General features: G+C 52.9%; 1 protein-coding gene across 1 annotated transcript in view; it reads left to right on the forward strand.

Annotated features, from left to right (window-relative positions):
- Positions 1-15,049, forward strand: part of KSR2 (kinase suppressor of ras 2) — an 83,866-nt gene extending 68,817 nt beyond the window's left edge. Inside the window, exons 16-20 of the mRNA XM_058816946.1 lie at positions 2,679-2,775; positions 7,324-7,457; positions 10,752-10,883; positions 13,432-13,561; positions 14,912-15,049. Coding sequence (XP_058672929.1) covers positions 2,679-2,775; positions 7,324-7,457; positions 10,752-10,883; positions 13,432-13,561; positions 14,912-15,049 — 631 coding nt within the window. The remainder of the gene's footprint in view (positions 1-2,678; positions 2,776-7,323; positions 7,458-10,751; positions 10,884-13,431; positions 13,562-14,911) is intronic.
- Positions 15,050-21,384: the final 6,335 nt, after the last annotated feature.

Raw genomic sequence — 21,384 nt, forward strand, 5'->3', positions numbered from 1 at the left:
TCAACCTGTTCTGCCAGCAGGTGGGACGGAGAAGTTTGGGAGAAGAAGACAAGAATTCCTTATGAGTTTTCACTTCAGCGTTGAATAACCCAGGATCCATCTGAAGATGCAAATTATCTGCCTTGTTTTTGGCGTCGAGCGTAGGCATTTTGTGGCCTTGTCATCCCCAGCCGTGTCCCTCAAAGCCAGGCTCAGCAGGGACCTCTCCAAGTGGAAAGGCAGAAGGCTCCGAATGTGCCCTGGGTGCTGTTCTTTGTCCTGCCCAAATGGGGAGCAATTGAGGAACGAGGAGAAGCGGAATTGTGGAGCTGTGCCATGAAAAGGTTCTGCAGGTGGTGGCTGAATGGGCTCAGGTGCTGCATAAAAGGTATCAACCAGGCTTTATCTCCACGTTGGCAGCTCCTTATCCAGCAAGAAGCGTCGGATGTGCCGGTGGCGGGCGCTCGGTGAATTCGTTCGGATTTATTCATCCAGGGGAGGGGAGAGGCACCTGGGCTGCTTTGATGCCTCTGCCAGGGTCTGAGGAGCAGAGGTGACAGGGACATGTCCTGGTGCCACCAGCCCGGTCTGGCTGTCCTTCTGCAGCGGCTCCATCCGCTGGGGAGGATTTGGAAATCCTGTAAATGAAGTGGAAAGATGGGAATCTCACCAGACAGGGCTGCAAGCTCCGCTCTCGGGGTTATCTCAGCAGTTCAGATAAGCAGAAATGGGAGGATTTTCCTCTAAACAACCCTTTACCAGGAAAACAGCTGGTCTTAACTCCCTGTAGGGCTGGAATCCAGCCCTGTTCCAGTGCTAATCCACTCATTGCATTTCCAGTGTCAATTTGTGACCAATTCAGATCACAGGCAACTGGCTGTATAAAGGTTTTCTCTGGGAGAAAATGTGTTTTCCAGGGGTTGGGAAGGGCTAGGGGAACTCATGTGTGTGCAGGCAGGTCATGGAGGTGGCAAAAGGCTGTTGTGTGGCAGAGCTTACAGCTTGGTGGGTTTATGTGGCAAATTAGTGTAGGAAAACACAGGTGGTGGAAGGACAATTCATGCCCGTAGTTATCCTGCACACTTTGATTCGTTCCGGTTACAGAAACCCAAGGATTTTATCACTGATTTCCAAGTGCCTGGATCCTAATCTCCAGCAAATTCTTATTTGACTGCAGTCCAAGTGCTGCAGGAGATGGGAAGATGGTTCAGAGGGAGTGCAGCTGCCTCAGGGATAAATCCAGCTGGGATGCTCAGGGAGGTGCTGGGACACCTGAGCAAGGAAAACCATCCCTGAGGAGGCACTTGCTGCCCTAAATCCCCTCTGCAGCTCACTTGTGCCCAGCAGGACAATTCCCAATGCTTCCAGTGAGGAAAGGGTGCTGTTGTCTTTCCAAAGCCCGTGGGATGTGGGGATTGATCCCATTCCTGTTTCACTGCTTGTCCTGAAAATTCTGCTCCCTGCCCATGGAGTGATGTGGAGCAGGAGGATCCTTTGTATCCGTGAGCTTCTGGAGTTTGGGGTTTTTCTGGGTTTCATGGACTCATGGAATGGTTTGGGTGGGAAGGGACATTAAAGCTCATCCCACTCCACCCTGTGCCATGGGCAGGGACACTTTCTTCATCCCAGGTTGCTCCAAGCCCCATCCAAGTTGTCCCTGCCCATGGCAGAGGGCTGGAATTATATGGTCCCTCAAGTCCCTTCCAACCCAAACCATCCTGTGATTCTCTTTTATGATTCTGTGATTATTTTCACCCAGAAAGGACAAAACCTCTCCCAGGGGTTGAATCCAAACCAGTGCATGCTGGAATTCCCAGGGCAGGAGGAACTGGGAGAGGGGAAAGCAGTGGAGCCAAGCTGGGGGAGAGCAGTGGAATGAAACCCTAGAACTTTAAATTTGTTAACCAGAACAGAATCAAATCAACATCTGCAGCCACCAAACCTCTTTAACAAGCTGTGTGCTGGGTGTTTTATTTCCCAGCACAGGTATCCAGTCTCATCTTTCCAAAGTTGCCTGGAATGAGCGTGGGTGGATAGAGAAAAGCAAAAAAAAAAAGCTCTTTTTTTGTGGGCGGGAGTCGAGGCAGCAGCCACCCACGTCCTCCATTATGATATTCAAATGTCAATATATTTTTAATTGGTTTATATCCATCCATTCCCCCCCCCCCCTCCATCCAGCTGCCTTTGGTAATTAAGGCTCTGTAAATAGATTTTACTGTAATTGGTACGAGAAGGAAAATTGGAGGACATTGTACAGTGCATGGGGTTGGGTTGGGGGATTTTTTTCCCCCCTCCCTGTCTCTCCTCTTTTGACTCATTTTACATCTGTGAGCTTTGGATCCCGAGGGAGGAGGAGGAGGAGGAGGAGGAGGGGGGAGCCACGACCAGTTCTGCACAAAAACTCAGAGGTGGGAGGACCAGGTGGTTTGCTCTGGGTTGGGACACAGGGAAAAGCCAGGGGCCAGCCCAGGTTGTCCCTTGTGGCACCACAGTGGTGCCACCAGGATGAACCAAGAGTGCTGAGAGCTCCCTCCCAGTGCCAAACTGGGAGAGCCCCCAGTTCCCTGCAGAATCCTCAGCCTGCCTCCAGCCAGGGGGCCAAAATCTGGCCCAAATCCTGTGATTATTTATTTAATTATTTATGATTTGGGGCTGTTTCTCCAGGAGGGCTTTTAACTTCTCTTTCCCTTTTCTTCCAGCCTGTGTAAAGGACGGACTCTCTACTCCGTGGTGAGGGACGCCAAAATTGTGCTGGATGTCAACAAGACGAGGCAGATAGCGCAAGAAATCGTGAAGGTATGGTCTGGTGGGGTCTGGATCCTGCAGAAAACCCGGCCAAGAGCCCAGTCCAGTCATTCTGGGGAGCAGGAGAGGAGCAGCCAAGGATTCTGGGCAGGACAGAACTCCTTGGTTTTAAAATCCAGTGATTCTGGGCAGGACAGGACTCATTGGTTTTAAAATCCAAGGATTCTGGGCAGGTTAGAACTCCTTGTTTTTAAAATCCAAGGATTCTGGGCAGGATAGAACTCCTTGGTTTTAAAATCCAGTAATTCTGGGCAGGTTAGAACTCCTTGGTTTTAAAATCCAAAGATCCTGAGCAGGTTAGAACTCCTTGTTTTTAAAATCCAAGGATTCTGGGCAGGATAGAACTCCTTGGTTTTAAAATCCAGGTCTCTTTGACCTCTCTCCTGTGGCTGAATTGGGGTGGCACCAAAGCTTCCATGGGCTCCCCGGGCTTGGGGATCATCCTGGCCACTGCTCCTCTTCCCTGCTGGAATTTCTGCTGGAATTTCAGGTGTTTAAATCCAGCATTGCTGCTGTGAGGGAGTTTCTGGTGGGATATTCCTCCCTTCTTGGAAAAGAAAAAGGAATAATCATGGAATGGTTTGTGTTGGAAGGGAGCTCAAAACTCATTACATTCCACCTTCCACTATCCCAGGTTTCTCCAAGCCCCATCCAACCTGGCCTTGGACACTTCCAGCATTCCCAGTGTTCCCATAAAACATTCCCAGGGCTGAAGCTCCTGGAGAAATCCATGCCATGATGCCACAAGGCCAAGCTCACATACATTATCCAGAGCTAAAAATGCTTTTCATTTCCCAGGGATGACTCCAAGTGCATCTTCCACACCTCAGACGTGTCCCTACAAACAATCCTGGGCAGGATCCTCCCGTGGCAGGGTGGAGTGGCTGGGAATTCGGGTCCTGAGCCCTCACAGCTTCCCATGGGATGTCAGCAGCAGCACTGAGGTGTTGAGTTGCCTGCCAGAACAGGGTTATGCTGTGATTCCAAGCAGATTTATCACCAGGAATATTGGGCACGTGCTGTGGCATGGGAGCCGTGACAGTGCCCCCGTGCCCTGCTCAAGGTCAGCCAACACTTCCCCACCTGGAGCTCAAACCTGGAGCTGATCCCACATTTTACTGTGGGAAAACAACAGAAAATCAGGTTTTCTGGCAGACCTTAGCCCCCCTTAAATATTCTAACCCAGGTTAAAAGCTGAATGTGTTCAGCAATATTTCCTGGGCAGTGCCTTTTCTCTGGATGGTCCTTAATAAATTGTTTATTTTGTGTTTATTTAGATTCAGTTTTAACTTTAAATTTTAAATTCCTTCAATCCTCCTGGACTCTCCAGGTGAACACAGCCTGAACCTTTATCTACCTCAGAGCCATGGCCTGACCTGGGGGTGCCTGAGGCAGCCCAGAGCCTCTCCCTCCTGAATTCCTACTTCTGATCCATGTTTTCCACCTTTTAGATGCAGATTTTTTCCTGCTGAGCAAACATTTGAAGCATCACAGTCTAGCCTTGTATTTCCCCCCCCTTTTTTGTGCTCAGGGCTTTTGCCTTCCAGATGTTCCCAGCAGGAACAACAGCTCTGTTCAGCCCCTTTCCCTGCGTGGGTTCGCTGCTCCGTGTGGGTTTCGAGGATGAGGCTGAGACATCCTCGTTTTCTGCAGCTGCTGCCTGTTGGGAACAGGTTGGAAACCTCCAAGTCTGTGGTGTTGAGAGGCAGAGAGGGGTTTTGTATCCACCCCAGACCCCTGGAGGAATTAGCAGAGCTCCAAATGCTCTCCCTGTGCACCAAAGGGAATTCCTGGAGAAGTCCCCAATGCCATGACCCAACCACATGGCCCATTCCTGCTGAGGAGCAGCAGATTCCCACCCTTCCCACCTTTCCCCAGCAGATATTTTGGGGGATTTGGAAGTGGTGGGTGTCAGGAAGGGAAATCCCAACACCTTGGTTGGGGTGGGCTTGGATGGAGCTGCATTTTCCGGAGGCTTTGGATTTTCTGCACAGTCTCAGCAGCTGTTTGGTTTTATCCTTTGAGTCCTGGAATGTGACGGGAGAGCTGCTCAGCTCCTTGGATCAAGTGGGTGCAAGGTTATCCCGAGATCCTCAGGAGGGGGAGGAAGATTCCTCCCGGGAGCGGTGCCGGCAGAGGGAGCTGGCTTTTCACACAGCCCAGCGCACGAAGGCATTCCTGGGCCCAGAGTGTTTCCTCAGGGATCATCCCAGGGGCTGAGGTGGCAGGGCTGGAATTTGCAGTGGGATCTGCACGGAGCGAGGTGACGGATTGGGGTTTGCCCAGGGAAGTTCCTCCAGCAAAGGCTGGGCTGTGTTTGGTGATTCCATGGAGATGAACTCCATGGATGTGGGAGCAAGGTCCTGGTGCTGCTCTGGGATCCCATCACCCTCAAACAATGGGAAGGGGCTGCAGAGCATTCCCGGGGCACTGGGGCTCATCCATGCACTGCACCTGGCCAGGGAAACATTGGAATGCTGCTCCTTGCTCCACCCTGGCACTTTCTGGAGGTGACAGTGACATTTGAAAGCCGATTTTTTAAACCTCATCATTATTTCATGTGCTGGGAAATGGAGACCCCTAATTAATCCCGGTGCCTGGAACGGTCCTGGCATCCAGCCCCAAATCCTTTCCTTCCTCCAGCATCCCTTGGCAGAAACTCTGTAGGATTTTCTCCCCATGGGGTGCAGTGAAACTCCCATATCTTGCTGGGTTGGGGTGTTTTTCTGTTTGTTTTCCCACTTTTTCCAGATGGTGGAATTTGGATTGGGCTTCTGGCTCCACATCAGCCGCCAGCTTAAAAATAAATTCATCTCGCACAGCCTGCGTGCTTAATGATGATAGATGAAAAGATGAGACTCAGGATGGATGGATCCCCATGGAATTCCAGTTAATAAATCCCCCTTTTTCCAGTGCCAGACAACCAATATTCCCTCTTAAGCAACAGTTTGCCGGCCTGTTGCCCACTGATCCTTCAGCAGCATCCTGCGGATCAAGTTTTCCCCGAGTCTGCTTAGGAGAGTGAAAAGTGGGACAGCACGAAAATCCCTGCTGAAGTTGGGATAAATGTGCTTTATCCCCCTCCCTGTTCCCAGAATGATCCCGCGGAGCTGAACATCCGCCACGCGGAGCTGCCGGCAGTCTGCTTGATTTGCCGAGGCTAAACAGGAGAGTTTGGATTTCCCACCCATGGCCTTTTTGTGCCTCATTAGCACTAATTTTAATTAACCGCCGAGCAGTTTTTTCCTGGGGGGAAGGAATTAAGGCAGGACTCCCGCGAGGCGCCCGTTTCCAGGCGGATGGGGCCGTCGGAAGCGCCGGTGGGGCTGTGGGGAGCGGTGAATTATTACCCTCCTCTGCCAGCCCCCAAAAACACAGAGGCAGAAACATCATCACCATCCATTTCCCAGCAGAGGGTTCCAGGGAAGCGGCTGCCGGGTGGGTTTGCTGCTCATTTTTCCTGTGGAATCAATTAATCAGGAAAATGAGCAGGCGCCGTGGCAGCTGGGACACCCACACCACAATCCCATCTCCTCCAGTAGCCCATCCCTTCCAGGCAGTTTCCCTTCCTTCAGGGTCCTTTGGGGAACGTGGTCCAGCCTGAATGTGCTGTGGTGGCTCATGGATCCCACGGGAATGCCACCTGGATGTGCCGTGGTGGCTCATGGATCCCATGGGAATGCCACCTGGATGTGCTGTGGTGACTCATGAATGCCACCTAGATGTGCTATGGTTGCCCATGGATCCCATAGGAATGCCACCTGGATGTGCCATGGTAGCTCATGGATCCCATGGGAATGCCACCTGGATGTGCTGTGGTGGCTCATGGATCCCATGGGAATGCCACCTGGATGTGCTGTGGTGGCTCATGGATCCCATGGGAATGCCACCTGTTTGTGCTGCGGTGGCTCATGGATCCCATGGGAATGCCACCTGGATGTGCCATGGTGTCTTGTGGATCCCATAGGAATGCCACCTGGATGTGCCGTGGTGGCTCATGGATGCCACCTGGATGTGCTGTGGTAGCTTATGGATCCCATAGGAATGCCACCTGGATGTGCTGTGGTGGCTCATGGGTCCCATAGGAATGCCACCTGGATGTGCTGTGGTGACTCATGGATGCCACCTGGATGTGCCGTGTTTGCTCATGGATCCCATAGGAATGCCACCTGGATGTGCCATGGTGTCTTGTGGATCCCACGGGAATGCCACCTGGATGTGCCGTGGTGACTCATGGATCCCATGGGAATGCCACCTGGATGTGCCGTGGTGGCTCATGGATCTCATGGGAATGCCACCTGGATGTGCCGTGGTGGCTCATGGATCTCATGGGAATGCCACCTGGATGTGCTGTGGTGACTCATGAATGCCACCTGGATGTGCCATGATGGCTCATGGATCCCATAGGAATGCCACCTGTATGTGCCGTGGTGGCTCATGGTTCCCACGGGAATGCCGCCACGCCACTCCAGCGTTATCCTGCCCGTTTGTGCCGCTTGTGTAACCTCAGGGTGTTTTCCTCTCTCTGTTCCACCCCAGGGAATGGGATACCTGCATGCCAAGGGCATCCTCCACAAGGATCTCAAATCCAAGAATGTCTTCTACGACAATGGGAAGGTGGTGATCACCGACTTCGGGCTCTTCAGCATCTCCGGGGTTCTCCAGGCGGGCAGGTAGGAGGGCATGGACACCCTGGAGCTCCTCCCTGTGCCCTAAAGTGGGGAACAATCCCAAAAAATCCCTCTCCAAGTGCTTCTCTGTGTCCCCAGCCTCAGCAGACAGGAGCTCAAGAGGCCTTTGAGTGTTGTGGGGCTGCTCTGTTTGAAGGGAGTTGGTTTTGATCCATAGGAAGGGACACGATGCCGTGTGTGAGCCTCTGGAATTTTGGCTCAGAGAGGCAGATTGTGCCCTTTGGACCAACCTCTTCCCATGGGATGCATCATTGCCATGGCCAAACCACCCTGCAGCCAGCCAGGAGATGCTGCTGTGGCAGCAGGGCTGGTTCATGCCTTGGCTTTTCCCTTTCCATCGTTATAAACCCCTGGCATCTGCTCCATCCCCTGCCTGGACTGAGTGATGCCATCCCTGTGCTGTCCCCACTCCAGTGACATTTTGGGAATCACAGACATCTGGCCATGGTGTCTGTGCTGGGCCTGGAGCAGGACGTGGACAATGAGAGCTAAGCTTGGGCTTTTCACAGCATTGTGACATTTTGGGGTCTTGGAGGGTTTAAATCTGGAGGTTTTGGTAAATGTTCCTTATTAAATTTCTTTTTTTGATGCTTTGGGAGGGTTTTCCAGCTGTAGGAATGGCAGGGAAAGGAGTTCCAGAAGCTGTGGAAAGGAAGAAAAGCAAAACTGGGGTGGAAAAAGGAAAGAGAAGTGGGAAAGGAAGAAGAGAGATATTTTCCATTTTCTGTTAAGTGGGGAATAAGAACATTGCTGTTTTTTCCCACCTTTCCCACTAAATCCTTTGTGTTGGATTTCCCTCTTAACCCTTTGTGTTGGGAGCAGCACAGCCCAAGCTTGGGCAGTTTTCTCCTGGTCCTTCCATCTCCATGGCAAAGATACTCAGGAGATAAAAGGCACTTTGGAAATGATGGATTTTTCCCCAATTTCCCAGTGATTATTTCAAAGGATTAAAGGAAACGGCAGTGGCCGCCTCTCTCCATCCCACACTCCCATATTTTCCACTCTGCCTGGACGAATATCAACGGATTTCAGCACAAACTTGGCCAAAAACTTTGGAAAGCCAGGAAATCAGGATCTCCTGATCCAAAGTGGGATTTGCCTCTGGTTTGGCAGCTGGGCAGGGGGTTTGGGATTCAGGGGCTGCCAGGAGGAAGGGACAGCTCATTCCAGCAGGGAATGAGGATTTGGGCAAAACTGCCCAAGCTTTGGCAGGAATCTTTGCTGTGAAGGTCAGGGATGCTCCAGAGATGGAATGAGAAATGGGGTTTCTGAGGAGGTGGCTGATGTGTGGCCGCCTCTGCCCAAGATTGGGATGTCCCTTGTGAGGTCAGAATCCAGGAGATGGCCAGGAAAGCAAGGCTGGAGAGAAATGAGCAGAGTTTTGCTGGAAAAATGGAGAAAATGAGAAAATTTGTGCCCTGGGCTGCTGGCAGCAGATGTTTTCTGCTGGAGGAGAGCTGAGAGGAGAGCAGGGATCCACAGCCACCATGAATCTTGGAACAGGAAGGGTCTGCAGGTCTGATCTCTCCTTTTCAGGGTAGGCTTTTGCTGGTTTTGGTATCAGATTAAGACAGGAGATAAATCCCAATTTTGGGTCCTTAGAGGCTTGGAAAAACATCTGTTGGGAAGGAAGCAAATTTTTGGAGGTCAGGTTAAGGATGGTGACATTTCTTCAGCTGGTTTTGCTGGGGTTAAAACACCTCCTGCAGAGATTTGGTGACTTGGTGTCTCATCCTGCTGAAATCAGATTTATTCCTCCTTTACTTAAATGTCCTTGGGCTCAGTGGGGACAAGGAGGGTGGGGAGGAGCCATGGACACTCCAGAGGGAATAAGGGGGATGGAGAGGACCTATGGACACCCCAAGGGGGACAAGGAGGCTTCATCAGCATTTTCCTGGAGTAACAGTGTCCCTCCCTAGGGAAGGGGTCCCTCTGGTCACAGCCAGACCTGTGACTGGGAATGGGGATGGCTTTGCAGGCAGGAGGATCTGGATTGTGCCACTTTGGGATTATGAGCCAGCTTTGAGGTGGAACCCCATCCCTGGATGGTTTCCCATGGGATTTTGGCCCCAGGCTGACATTCAGGAGGACAGATGACCCCACAACCATCCCTTATCCCTGTTCATCCCCATCTTTGGGAGGGTTTCAGGGAGAAATTCCTGGCAGGAGCCAGCCCAAGGTGACATGGGACAGGTTTGTTCCCTCCTGCTGCTGAACCTGGGCTCAGACACATGATGGAGCTGCCTCAGGTGTCACCACCACTGATGATCCAGGGATTTTGAAGCCAGCAGTGTATCCCAGGTGCCTGCTGGAGGATGTGAAGGATGGAGGATTCACCAATGTCATCCTCAGCCGTTGGCCAAAGGATTCCAATGGATTTATCCCAAGCAGAGGGAGCCTGGGGAGGTGGAGGAAGGACAGATGAGGTGAAATGAGGGGTTGTTATGAAGCCAGGCTGCTCCCTTGGGACCTGCCACTGGAGGCTTGGACTTGGAGGGGCTGTTTTGGGGCCCAACACCTGAAAACACCAATGTCCAGGCTGTTACTTTAGGATGGGTTTGCTCAGAAGAGGCTCTTTGTGGTGCCCAGTCCAACTTCCTGCTCCAACCACGGTGGGAATTCATCCCCACTTTACCCCAGATCCTTTAAGGGGTTTTGGTGCAAAGGGCACAGAAGGAGCTCCAACAGACCCTAAATCCCCATCCCCAGCCTGGGAGAGCCAAAGTTCCCCTAAAGCACCATTCTGTGACCCAGTATTGTCCTGCTGCCTGGGCAGGGACATTTCTCAGAGCAGGGTTAATACCTGAGTTTGCAAAGATGATGTGGGGAAAACCAGGCTTAAAAACCTTGGGAAGAGGGTGGGAAGCTGGGGATGTGGTGTGCCCTGGTGTATCCACAGCTCCAGCTCCATGTCCCAGCAGGAACCACCATCCAATTTTGTCCTGCTGCCTGGCAGGGACATTTCTCAGAGCAGGGTTAAAACCTGACTTTGCAAGGATGGTGTGGATAAAACCAGGCCTAAATCCCTGTGAGGAGGGTGGGCAGCTGGGGCTGTGGTGGTGCTGTTCTCCAGGGTACCCACGGCTCCAGCTCCATGTCCCAGCAGGAACCACCATCCAATTTTGTCCTGCTGCCTGGCAGGGACATTTCTCAGAGCAGGGTTAAAACCTGACTTTGATGTGGGTGAAACCAGGTTTAAATCCCCGTGAGGAGGGTGGGCAGCTGTGTCTCTGGTGGTTCTGTGCCCCAGTGTACCCACGGCTCCGTGTCCCACAGGAGGGAGAACAAGCTGCGCATCCAGAACGGCTGGCTGTGCCACCTGGCCCCCGAGATCATCCGGCAGCTCTCGCCCGACACCGAGGAGGACAAGCTGCCCTTCTCCAAGCACTCGGACGTCTTTGCACTGGGGTGAGTCCTGGGACAGGGATCTGGTGTGCTTGGGGCAAGTGGGAGCTGCTCTGGGCTCAGGAGGGGAAGAGGACGCTCTTGGTTTGTCCCAAATCCAATTGCCATTGCTGGGCTGGATGAACCTTCCTGCTTTGAGAAATTCTGAGTGGAAGCATCCCTAAATCACCAAATCTCCCTGTTATAGACCAGGCTGGCTGGTCCAGAACATCCCATTACCCAGAGGATGCCAGCCTGGGATGGGAGCACAGCTCTGGGAGTCCCTGGAGAGCCCAGTTCTCTCTAAATTACCAAATCCTCCTGTTTTGCACCAGAGTGGTGCTTGGCAATGGGATCCAGAACACCCTGGGAATGCCAGCCTGGCATCATCTCTCCCCTGCACCCTCCTGGGGTGGGAACTGATGAGAAGGTGCTTGGATGATGATGGATGGGATGCCAAAGGTTGGGGACAGAGCTCTGGAGCCCCTGGACACCCCAATGTCCCCCTCCAGCCACTGCAGAGGGCTGATGGTGGTGCCAGCTTTACGTGCAGTTGCCAAAAGCCAAGAAAAATGAGAATTCCTAAGTTTTCCTCAGCAAACCAGCTCATTCCTCCTGCCCTTTTTCTGCCCACAAACCTCCCTGAGGGCACGAGCCCAATTCCACCCCGCTAAACCTTTCCCCAAACCCTTCCCTCTTTACCCAGAGGATTAATTTTCTCTCAGATACCTCGAAGGCTGTGGGATTAGGGAGCGTGGGCCTGTTATCCGAGGCAATATTCCCATCAAACCCGCAGTAATTACAGCTGGAAGGGTCTGGCTCTTTTATTTTGTGCCCTCCCTGAGGTACAACTTCAGCACAGAAATAAAGAGGTAATTAAAGGATCGTATCCAACTAAGTGAGAGTGGGTGGGGAGACGTAATTTTCCCTTTTTTTGCCTCAGTTGTGGGAAAAATGGAAAGCGTGAGTTTCCTGAAAAGATGAAAAGGTTTCCCCACGTTTTCCCTCTTTCTCGTTTCTGCTGCCCTCCATCAAGCCTGGGAGGCTCAGGGATGATCCTGAGGGGTCGCTTCCCTCCAGGGATTTGGGTATCAGGGACAGCAAGGGGAAAAGATCTTTTCAAGATGACAAAAACCCCCAGTGAGAAACTGAATTAACGCCTTGGATGTGTTAAATCCAATCTGAGGGTTCTTGGATGCTTCTCCTGAGGATTTTGTGCTGTGCCCACAGCATCTGCCCCTCTCCAAGCTCCCCATTCCTCTGCACCCACATAATTCTCCCATTATTCTTTTTTTCTTTTTTTGAGATTTCCAGCCAAACTGTGCAAAATCAGAATTCCAATTCCCAAATTCGGGGAGCTTCCCTAACCGGGAGGAATCTTTCGTTTATCAGACAGATTTTTTCCACCCTGGTGTTATTTTAACCCTGGGTTTTGATCCTTTTAGTGGTCACGAGGGAGGGAAAAGCAGGTCCAGGGAATCTGCCTTGGACAATGGGGCTGGCATTGTGGTAATCCAGGCTCATCCAGGCTCCGGGTGCCAGAAAATGATGATGCAAAACTTCCAGGCAGCAGCGGGGGCGGAAAACCACAGGGGTGCCCACCGGTGATGCCCTGGTTTTGGGATATTCCCTTGGATCTGGGATTCCTCACGGAAAAGAGGGCTTGGCTTAGCAATGAGAGCAGGAGCAGATGGCCCGGGCTTCACGTGGCCATCACCTGGTGAGGACACCTGGGATGGGTCATGGCACGGGTTTTTGGAGCTTGGAGAGCTTTTTGGAGGAGAAAAAGGGAAAAGCTGGAGTGAAAGTGAATTCTTAAGCTCGTCCCTTCCCGGAATTCTGCTGGGGGGGCAGCTGCATCCCCACCATCCTCTCTTCAGCTGCTCCATGGGCAGTGCTGCTGCCCATGTGGGACAATCCCACTTGATGGCTCTGTCTGGGCCTCCATCAGCCTCTGTCCTCCTTCCCACAGGTTGGGATCTCCCCTGGTGGGAATCAGGGCTCGCTCCAGGAAAATGGGAGAGGTGACACCTCTGTATTGAGGAGCACCTCTGGGATGAAGCATCTCCTGGATGGTTCTGGAGCAGGGAGAGAGGTTGGATGTGGTGCAGTGTCTGGACACCTCCCCATTGTCACAGGCATTTTTTATGAAAAATCTTTTCTTTAAGATTTTTTCTTCCTGAGAAGCTGAGAGGCCTCAGGAACAAAATGTAAACATTGATTATCTGCTGCTGTGGAATGCAACAAGTAGATCTTTTATTGGTCTATGTTAGTTGTTTCTAATTAATAGCCAATCACAGTCAGCTGGCTCAGACTCTCTGTCTGAGACAGAAGCTTTTGTTATCATTCTTTCCTATTCTATTCTTAGCTAGCCTTCTGAGGAAGTCCTTTCTTCTATTCTTTTAGTATAGTTTTAATATAATATATATCATAAAATAATCAATCAAGCCTTCTGAAACATGGATCAGATCCTCGTCTCTTCCCTCATCCTGAGACCCCTGTGACCACTGTCACACCCCATCCTGAGTCCCTGCTGGCTGCTCCATCTCTGATCCCCAGTGTCTCCCAACAGCACCATCTGGTACGAGCTGCACGCCCGGGAATGGCCCTTCAAGACGCAGCCAGCAGAGGCGATCATCTGGCAGGTGGGGAGAGGGATGAAGCCCAACCTCAGCCAGATCGGGATGGGCAAGGAGATCTCGGTAGGTGCTGTGGGGGTGTGCATGGACTGGGACGTGGCTGGTGGGGCTCTTGGAAAACCCTCTGGATCTGCTGATCGCACCCAGCCAGGCTTGGTCCTGCTGCTGAGCTCAGCTCAAACGTTCCTTTTGCCCCAGCCGTTCCCAAGGATGTGGGGATGGAGATGGGTGCTTGTGGGATGGACACCCCCCCTTCATCCCAGCCTTTTGTGGGGATGTGGGGATGCAAATGGGAGTCTCATGGGTTGGACACATTCCCTCCATCCCAGCCTTTCCCAAGAATCTGGTGATGGCAATGGGATCCTCGTGGGATGGAGACATCCCTTCCATCCCAGCCCTTCCCAAGAACCCAATGATGGAGATGGTCCATCCCAATCCTTAACAAGAACCCATTAAGGGAGACAGATCCTGATGGGGTGGATATGTTCCCTCCATCCCAGCCCTTCCCAAGGAATCTGATGATGGAGATGGCTCTTCATGGGATGGACACATCCCTTCCATCCCAGCCTTTCCCAAGAATCCAGTGATGGAAATGGCTCCTTATGGGATGGACACATTTCCTCATCTCAACCTTTCACAAGGATCCAGTGGTGGAGATGGGTCCTTGTGGGCTGGGCACACCCCTGCATCCCAGCCTTTCCCAAGAATCCAGTGGTGGAGATGACTCCTCATGGGATGGACTTATCTCCTCCATCCCAGTCCTTCATGAGAATTCAGTGATGGAAATGGGATCCTCGTGGGATGGAAATGTCCCCTCTATCCCAGTCCTTCCCAAGGATGTGCTGATGGAGATGGGTCCTCATGGAATGGATAAATCTCTTCCATCACAGTCCTTCCAAAGGATCCAGTGATGGAAATGGCTCCTCATGGGATGGACATATCTCCTCCATCCCAGCCCTTCATGAGAATTCAGTGATGGAAATGGGATCCTCATGGGATGAATATGTTCCCTCCATCCCAGCCCTTCCCAAGGATGTGGTGATGGAGATGGGTCCTCATGGGATGGACACATCCCTTCCATCCCAATCCTTAACAAGAATCCAATGGTGGAGATGGGTCCTCATGGGATGGACATATCTCCTCCATCCCAATCCTTAACAAGAACCCAGTAATGGAGACAGATCCTCATGGGATGGACACATCCCCTCCATGCCAGCCCTTCCCAAGGATGTGGTGATGGAAATGACTCCTCATGGGCTGGGCACATCCCTTCCATCCCAGCCGTTCCCAAGGATGTGCTGATGGAGACGGGCTCCTTTGCGGGTGGCGGTTGTGGTGGGAGTGGGCCTGGCTCAATTCCCGCTGGGAGAGGGCCTGGCTGGCTTTCCTGACACTCTCTCCCTGTGGCTCCAGGACATCCTGCTGTTCTGCTGGGCCTATGAGCAGGAGGAGAGGCCCACCTTCACCAAGCTCATGGACATGCTGGAGAAACTGCCAAAGCGCAACCGCCGCCTTTCCCACCCGGGGCACTTCTGGAAGTCGGCTGAGTAAGTCCCCATCCCTGCCCTATTCCCAGATTCCACGGACTGATCTCTTCTCCTCCCATGGCCAAATCCTGCTCTGTTCCCTTGCTTTGGCTTAGTCACATCCCTGTGCTGCAGGAAATGGCACCAGAGGGTCCCCAGTTGGGATTTCGGAATCCGCCCTGTTGGGAACAGCAGGCAAAGCGCAGAGCAATCACTTAGAAACTCATTTTCCATGGACTGGGGGAATGCCCTGCCCAGGGACCCTTCCCAGACTCTCAGCCATGGCAGCTTCCAGCCTGATCCCTTCTCCTCCCATGGCCAAATCCTGCTCTGTTCCCTTGCTTTGGCTTAGTCACATCCCTGTGCTGCAGGAAACGGCATCAGAGGGTCCCCAGTTGGGATTTTGGAGTCTGCCCTGTTGGGAACAGCAGGCAAAACGCAGAGCAATCACTTAGAAACTCATTTTCCTCCCCGGAATTTGTCATGTTGTGACAAACAGAACCGAAATCTCTCCCGTGCGGGGGTGGCATTCACTGGGGGGGATTTTTCCTGCTCCCAGTGTGCATCCCCGGAGGCTGGGAATGGGGATGGATGGAGGGGAGGAGATGTCAGCTCAGGGAGAGAACTGAGGACATTTTTGGGGGCTTCAGGGACTGATCTTTGTGGATGGATGGATGGATGGATGGATGGATGGATGGATGGAGGGGATGGAGAATGTCAGGGAGATGGAGGATGGATGGAGGGAAGGAGATGACAGCTCAGGGAGAGAAGTGAGGACATCTTGGGGGTTTCAGGGATCACTCTTTGTCCTTACAGAGTGTGGGAGATGCCCATTTCTCCTGCTGCTGATAACAAACCTGCATTTCTTCCTTACCTGGGCGGCTCCAAGAGTGTCTGGAATGTCCCCCGTGCCACTCCCTGTCCCTCGGGGCTGCCGAGAGCAGCGCAAAGCCCTCGGCCAGGTGGCCCCCAAGGCACCCGGAACGGGAGATGTTAATCAGGAGCGGAGTTAATTCCCAAGCCACGCTCCAAGCAGGCACCGGGGCGGCTCCGGAGGATGCCGGGCCCCCAGGCAGCTGCGGAATCGCTCCGCTGGCTCTGGGAATGTTTTTTCCAGTCACTGAGCCACGCTCTGCCCGCCCCGGGCTGGGGCTGCCCCGCAGCTCCCCGTTAATTACCGGCCCAATCTTTTGCTAATCAGGATGTTCCAGCTCGGATTTGCACGGCAGCTGATCCCTTCTACAGGGACTCAGCTCTGGCTGTTGTTCCTGTTAGGTCCTGGAAGGTTCCTGTTGGGTCCTGTTAGGTCCAGGAATCCCGGCTGTGCGCAGGGATGAGCTGGATGTGGTACCCCATCCCTGCATCCAAGGGATTGGGACACAAAACCCGCGGGATCCTGGATGCACAGGGGTGGGAGTGGTACCCAAGGAGCCCTTTCCCCTCTGGATGATGCTCCAGGAACCAGGCAGGGATGGCAGGGAGGTGCAGGAGTTCAGGGTGAGAGGAATGGCGGATTTGTCTTTCCAAACGTACTCTGGGTCTGCTGGTAGATAAAACCAGCTCTGGGAGATAAAAGAAACAATGGGAAGGATTCCGCTGATTGACGAACGGAAAAAGAGATTTGCCTTTAGAAATAAACTTAAGGTTTGCTGAGAAATGAAATTAGACGTTGTGAGATGAAAGAAACAATGGGGAAGAAAAAGCCCTAATTTCCATAAGAATTAAAAATTAAGAGGGAGGGTTATACCTTAGAGGGAAATCTTTGGGATCAGGAGTTCTGGAAACCTCTCAAGTACCTTAGAAATGGGGAGAGAAGGGAAATGCAGCCGGGAAATTGAGATAAAAAGGGAGAAAAAATTGGAGAGATCCCAGGGGAATGCCCCATGGCCTCTCCCTTTATTGGAATAATGCCAGAAAGGATTCCTCTGTCTCCTTTTCGGGCATAAACACCCTCTGGTGTTTGTGGATTAATTTTCCTAACGGGGGTTTCTCCCGGTGGTTTAGGGATCAGCTCCGTGGCAAAGCTCTTCCAGGAGGGATTTTTCCCAAATATCTTCCCCCCAACCCCCCAGGTTCCCCAGGGCTGACTCTGCTCCTTGTGTCCCCTCCAGGCTGTGACGGGAGGAGTTGTGGGACGGTGCCTTCCTCCCCCAGCGGGTCTCCTCTTCCTCTCCGCTTCCCACCCTGCGCTACGGACGAGCAGCGGGGCCGATAGCGAGCCGGGACCGGGACCGGGATCTTCTCCCTCGGCGTTCCTGCATCCCGGGAATCCTCCGGGAGCCGGAGCAGCCCCGGCTGCGGTGGGATGGGGACAGCGGGCGGCTCTCCGTGCCCAGCCGGTGGCTCTGGGGACAGAACCCCGACCCACAGGACAATGACTTCAGTTTATCCCCCCAGGGCTCCTCTGATCCCCATCCAGCGCTCACGACGATGCTCGGCTGGGGAGGGCTCGTTCTCGGCTCTCTGCGGGTTTCTTTAATTCCCTTTATTTATTTCTTTGCGGTTTTGTCATGAAAGAAGGGGGAACGTCGCTGATTCATGAGTTTGTGCCCGGATCCTGCGGGGCCAGGGAGTGCCGCTGCCATTAGCCGCTCCCCGCGGGGAAATGCATCTGTCCCGCTGCCCCCGCAGCCCCTCCGTGGGCAGCGCTGACCTTTCACAAGTGGCTTCTCTCCCTCTTACGTGTCCCCCCGCGGGTCTCCCTGCCAGCGGGACACGGATCCGCGTTCCCGGTAATTTATCAGTCTCCTCATTCCCGTTAATTTACCCCGTTAATTCATCAGCCGGCCCTGCCCCCTCCCTCTCCATCCCTTCTCCCGCTCCTTCCTTTGCTCCTCGATCCCCAAATCCGAGGTTTGGGGCTGCTCTGGTGTCACGGTGTTCACAGGGGTTTTCAGACTGGGGAAGAGACGAGGATCTGACTCCACGTTTCAGAAGGCTGATTTATTGTTTTATGATATATATTACATTAAAACTATACTAAAAGAATAGAAGAAAAGGTTTCATCAGAAGGCTGGCTAAGAATAGAATAGGAAAGAATGATAACAAAAGCTTCTGTATCGGACAGAGAGTCTGAGCCAGTTGACTGTGATTGGCCATTAATTAGAAACAACCAACATGAGACCAATCCCAGATGCACCTGTTGCATTCCACAGCAGCAGATAACCATTGTTTACATTTTGTTCCTGAGGCCTCCCAGCTTCTCAGGAGTAAAAATCCTAAGGAAAGGATTTTCCATAAAAGATGTCTGTGACACTCTGGGGCTGGGCATCAGCTGGAATTGGGATCCATCCCCTCTCCCGTGGCTCATTCCTGCAGCTGGGAATCCAGGCAGGCTCTGGTTGTACAGAGCAGCTCCCAGCCCCACTCTGGGACATCTCAGCCATGCCCAGGACCATTTCCATCATCTCCCATCAGCCAAATCCCAGAGTTTCCCCAAAAATTCTCTCTGGGAGATGCTGTTTCCACCTGAATTCCACGTGCTGGTGTTTCCCTCTCCCCCCTCTCAGCTCGGATGGGCCCTCCAGCCCCTCGGATGAGCTGTCAGATGAGAGCAAATTGCATTCCCAGGCTCTCATGCAGCATAATTGCTTGACAGGAACCATCCCAGATAATTCAATTGTAGTCTCAGTTCGCTTTAATTTGGAGCCGTGACGAGGCTTTGCAAACCCAGCCAGCCCTGCTTTGTCTGGCTGCTGCTCCAGCTCCTCCTCGCTGGTGCTGGGAGTGCTTTAGCATAAGTAAATGAACATTAGAAACTTAATTGCAGCTGGGATGAGATGGGAGTTTAATTGTGGGGGTATTAAAATCCCCATGCGTGCACGTGTGAAAATTCCAGGGTGGGCAGGAGCAGGGAGGGCTGGATCCAGCCCTGAAAGGATCTGGAGGAGTCTCCTGGTGATGTTTTTGGGATGGGAGGGAGTGCAGGGAGCTGGGATGGGTCAGGATGGCTTTAGGGGTTGAGCCCTCATTTGGGTTAATTGTTCCCTGCTCCAGCAGCAAATCAGGGGTTCCTGAGTCAGGGCTCATCCCAGCTTCTCATCCCAGCTCTTCCCTGCCTTTCACCCCAGCCCTGCCTGCAGCACCCATGGCCTGGGCTGTCCCTGCTCTCCCCAGCTGTCCCTGCTCCTTCTCAGGTGTCCCTGTCCCTCCAGGTGTCCCTGTTCCCCCCAGGTGTCCCTCTGCACACTTGTGCCACCAACTTTGCACTAAAACCTCGGGGTCTCTCTGAGCTCTCACCAATGCCTTCACCTGTGCTGCTTCCAGCCTCTGGGGGAGGCACAAAATCCCCTCCCCAGAGGTTTTGGGTACAGAGAGGTGTCACCATCCCCAAACCCCATCCAGAGGGAGCAGGATCCTGCTGGCTCTGTGGGTTTGGGTTCTGAGCAGGTGTGGGTGGATTCCCAGGGGAGCAGGAGGCAGGGGAAGGTGTTGGGAGGAAGAGGAAGGTGACCCCAGGGTGGTGCCCATCACTGGGGTGATGGATGTTGTGTGGTGGAAGGGACGAAGTCTCTCTTGGGGTCATGGTGGGTTTGCTCCTCGTATCCCAAGTCCTCACCTTGGTGTCCCATGTGGGGTCTCCCAGCTCCTGCTGGCAGATTCCTGATGGATTTTATGGCCAGGAGTGGAGGGAACAGTGAACTGAGGGGTGCTGGGTGTTGGGTGTGTTCCCCTGTGGTGTCAGGGCCTCCCTGGGCTGCAGCCTCAGCCACAGAACCATGGGATGGTTGAGTGGGAAGGACCTCAAAGCTCATCCCATCCCACCCCTGCCATGGCAGGGACACCTCCCACTGTCCCAGGGTGCTCCAAACCCCATCCAACCTGGCCTGGGACACTGCCAGGGATCCTGGGGCAGCCACAACTGCTCTGGGAATTCCATCCCAACCCCTCCCCACCTTCTTAGGGAACAATTCCTTCCCAATATCCCATTTTAGTCTGCCTTCTTTCACTTTCAAGCCATTTCCCTCGTCCTGTCTCATTCCCCCTTGGCCACACCTTTCTCCACTGAATTTTGGGCATCTGGAAAAAACGAAATATCAGGAAGAAACTAAAAGAAACTAAATATTCCTACAGCCAACCTCTCCCTGCTCTCCAGCCTCTTCCTCCCCTCTCCCCTCGCTGTGGTGTCTCAGCCACAGGCACAGCACAATGGCATCAATTGTCCTGAATTTATCCCAAAGGAGCTCTGAGGAGCAGCTCCTTCCCTTCCATTCCAGTTGTCCAGGCTGCCACATTATTCCCATCATTCCTTCTCAATTTTAAAGTCTTCATTATTCAAAAAAACCCCACCCACCAAACCAACAAATCTTGTTGCTGCTGTTGTTGGTTGGGTTTTTCTGACTCTGCCTTTGTGAAGGATATTTTTTTTTTCCTTTGGCCCAGTTTATAAATACCCAGCACTACATCAGGAAGGGAATGCAGGAGAAGCTCTCCACAACAGCTTTTAATGGGAGCTCTGAAGGATGAGAGGGTCCATCCCGAGCCAGGGCCATTTCCAGCCAGGCTGGGCTTAGCTGGGCTCAGCTGCCTTTGAGATGCAGGAGCTGCCCCCAGCCCCAGGGATGCTCTCACAGCCCAGGGATGCTCTCCTGGCCCAGCCCTGCTGCTCCATCCTCCCATCACCGTCACCTCTCTTCCCAGAGCTCCCTGGGATTTTTCCAAGGATTTTTCCAGCATTTTGGTGTTGTTGGGGTCACCACGTTTGGGGCTGGGCTGTGTGGACTCTCCCAGAGGTGGCCCCAAAGCTCTGTGTGCTCCTTTGCCTGCTGAAGGATACCCCCTGCTCTGGTTTTTCCTTCTATTTCCCTTTTCCCCATGAATTCCCAAATCCTCGCTGAGCCCTGACCGGGCAATTTCTGGGAATGACGAGCTCAGAGTTTGGTCCCCATGACTTTTATCCAGTCCTTGGCCGTGGCAGTCGCTGGGATGGCGCAGATTTGGGATGGATGGAGGCACAAATGAATGTCTGGGATGTGGAGGAGCTGCTCAGCCTTTCCCAGAGCATGGAATTATGGAATGGTTTGGGTTGGAAGGGAACTCAAACCTCATGGACAGGGACATTTCCACACCCCAGGCTGCTCCAAACTCCTGGCCCTGGGCACTGCCAGGGATCCAGGGGCAGCCACAGCTGCTCTGGGCACCTGTGCCTGCCCTCACCAGGAGAAATCCCCTCCCAACACCCAGCCCAACCCCTCCCTGTGCCAATTTAGGATTCTATGGAAGAGCTGGTGCCTGGAACTCGGAGAAGGGCTCTGTGCTGAGCCCCTCTCTACCCTCCAAGTGCCCTGAGTCAAGCCCTTCCTCCTTTCTTCACCCTTTATTTATTTTAAATTATTTGAATTTCATTGAATTTCTATGAAT

The sequence above is a fragment of the Ammospiza caudacuta genome, chromosome 18 (genome assembly GCF_027887145.1).
Source record: "Ammospiza caudacuta isolate bAmmCau1 chromosome 18, bAmmCau1.pri, whole genome shotgun sequence".
NCBI classification, from domain to species: Eukaryota; Metazoa; Chordata; class Aves; order Passeriformes; family Passerellidae; genus Ammospiza; species Ammospiza caudacuta.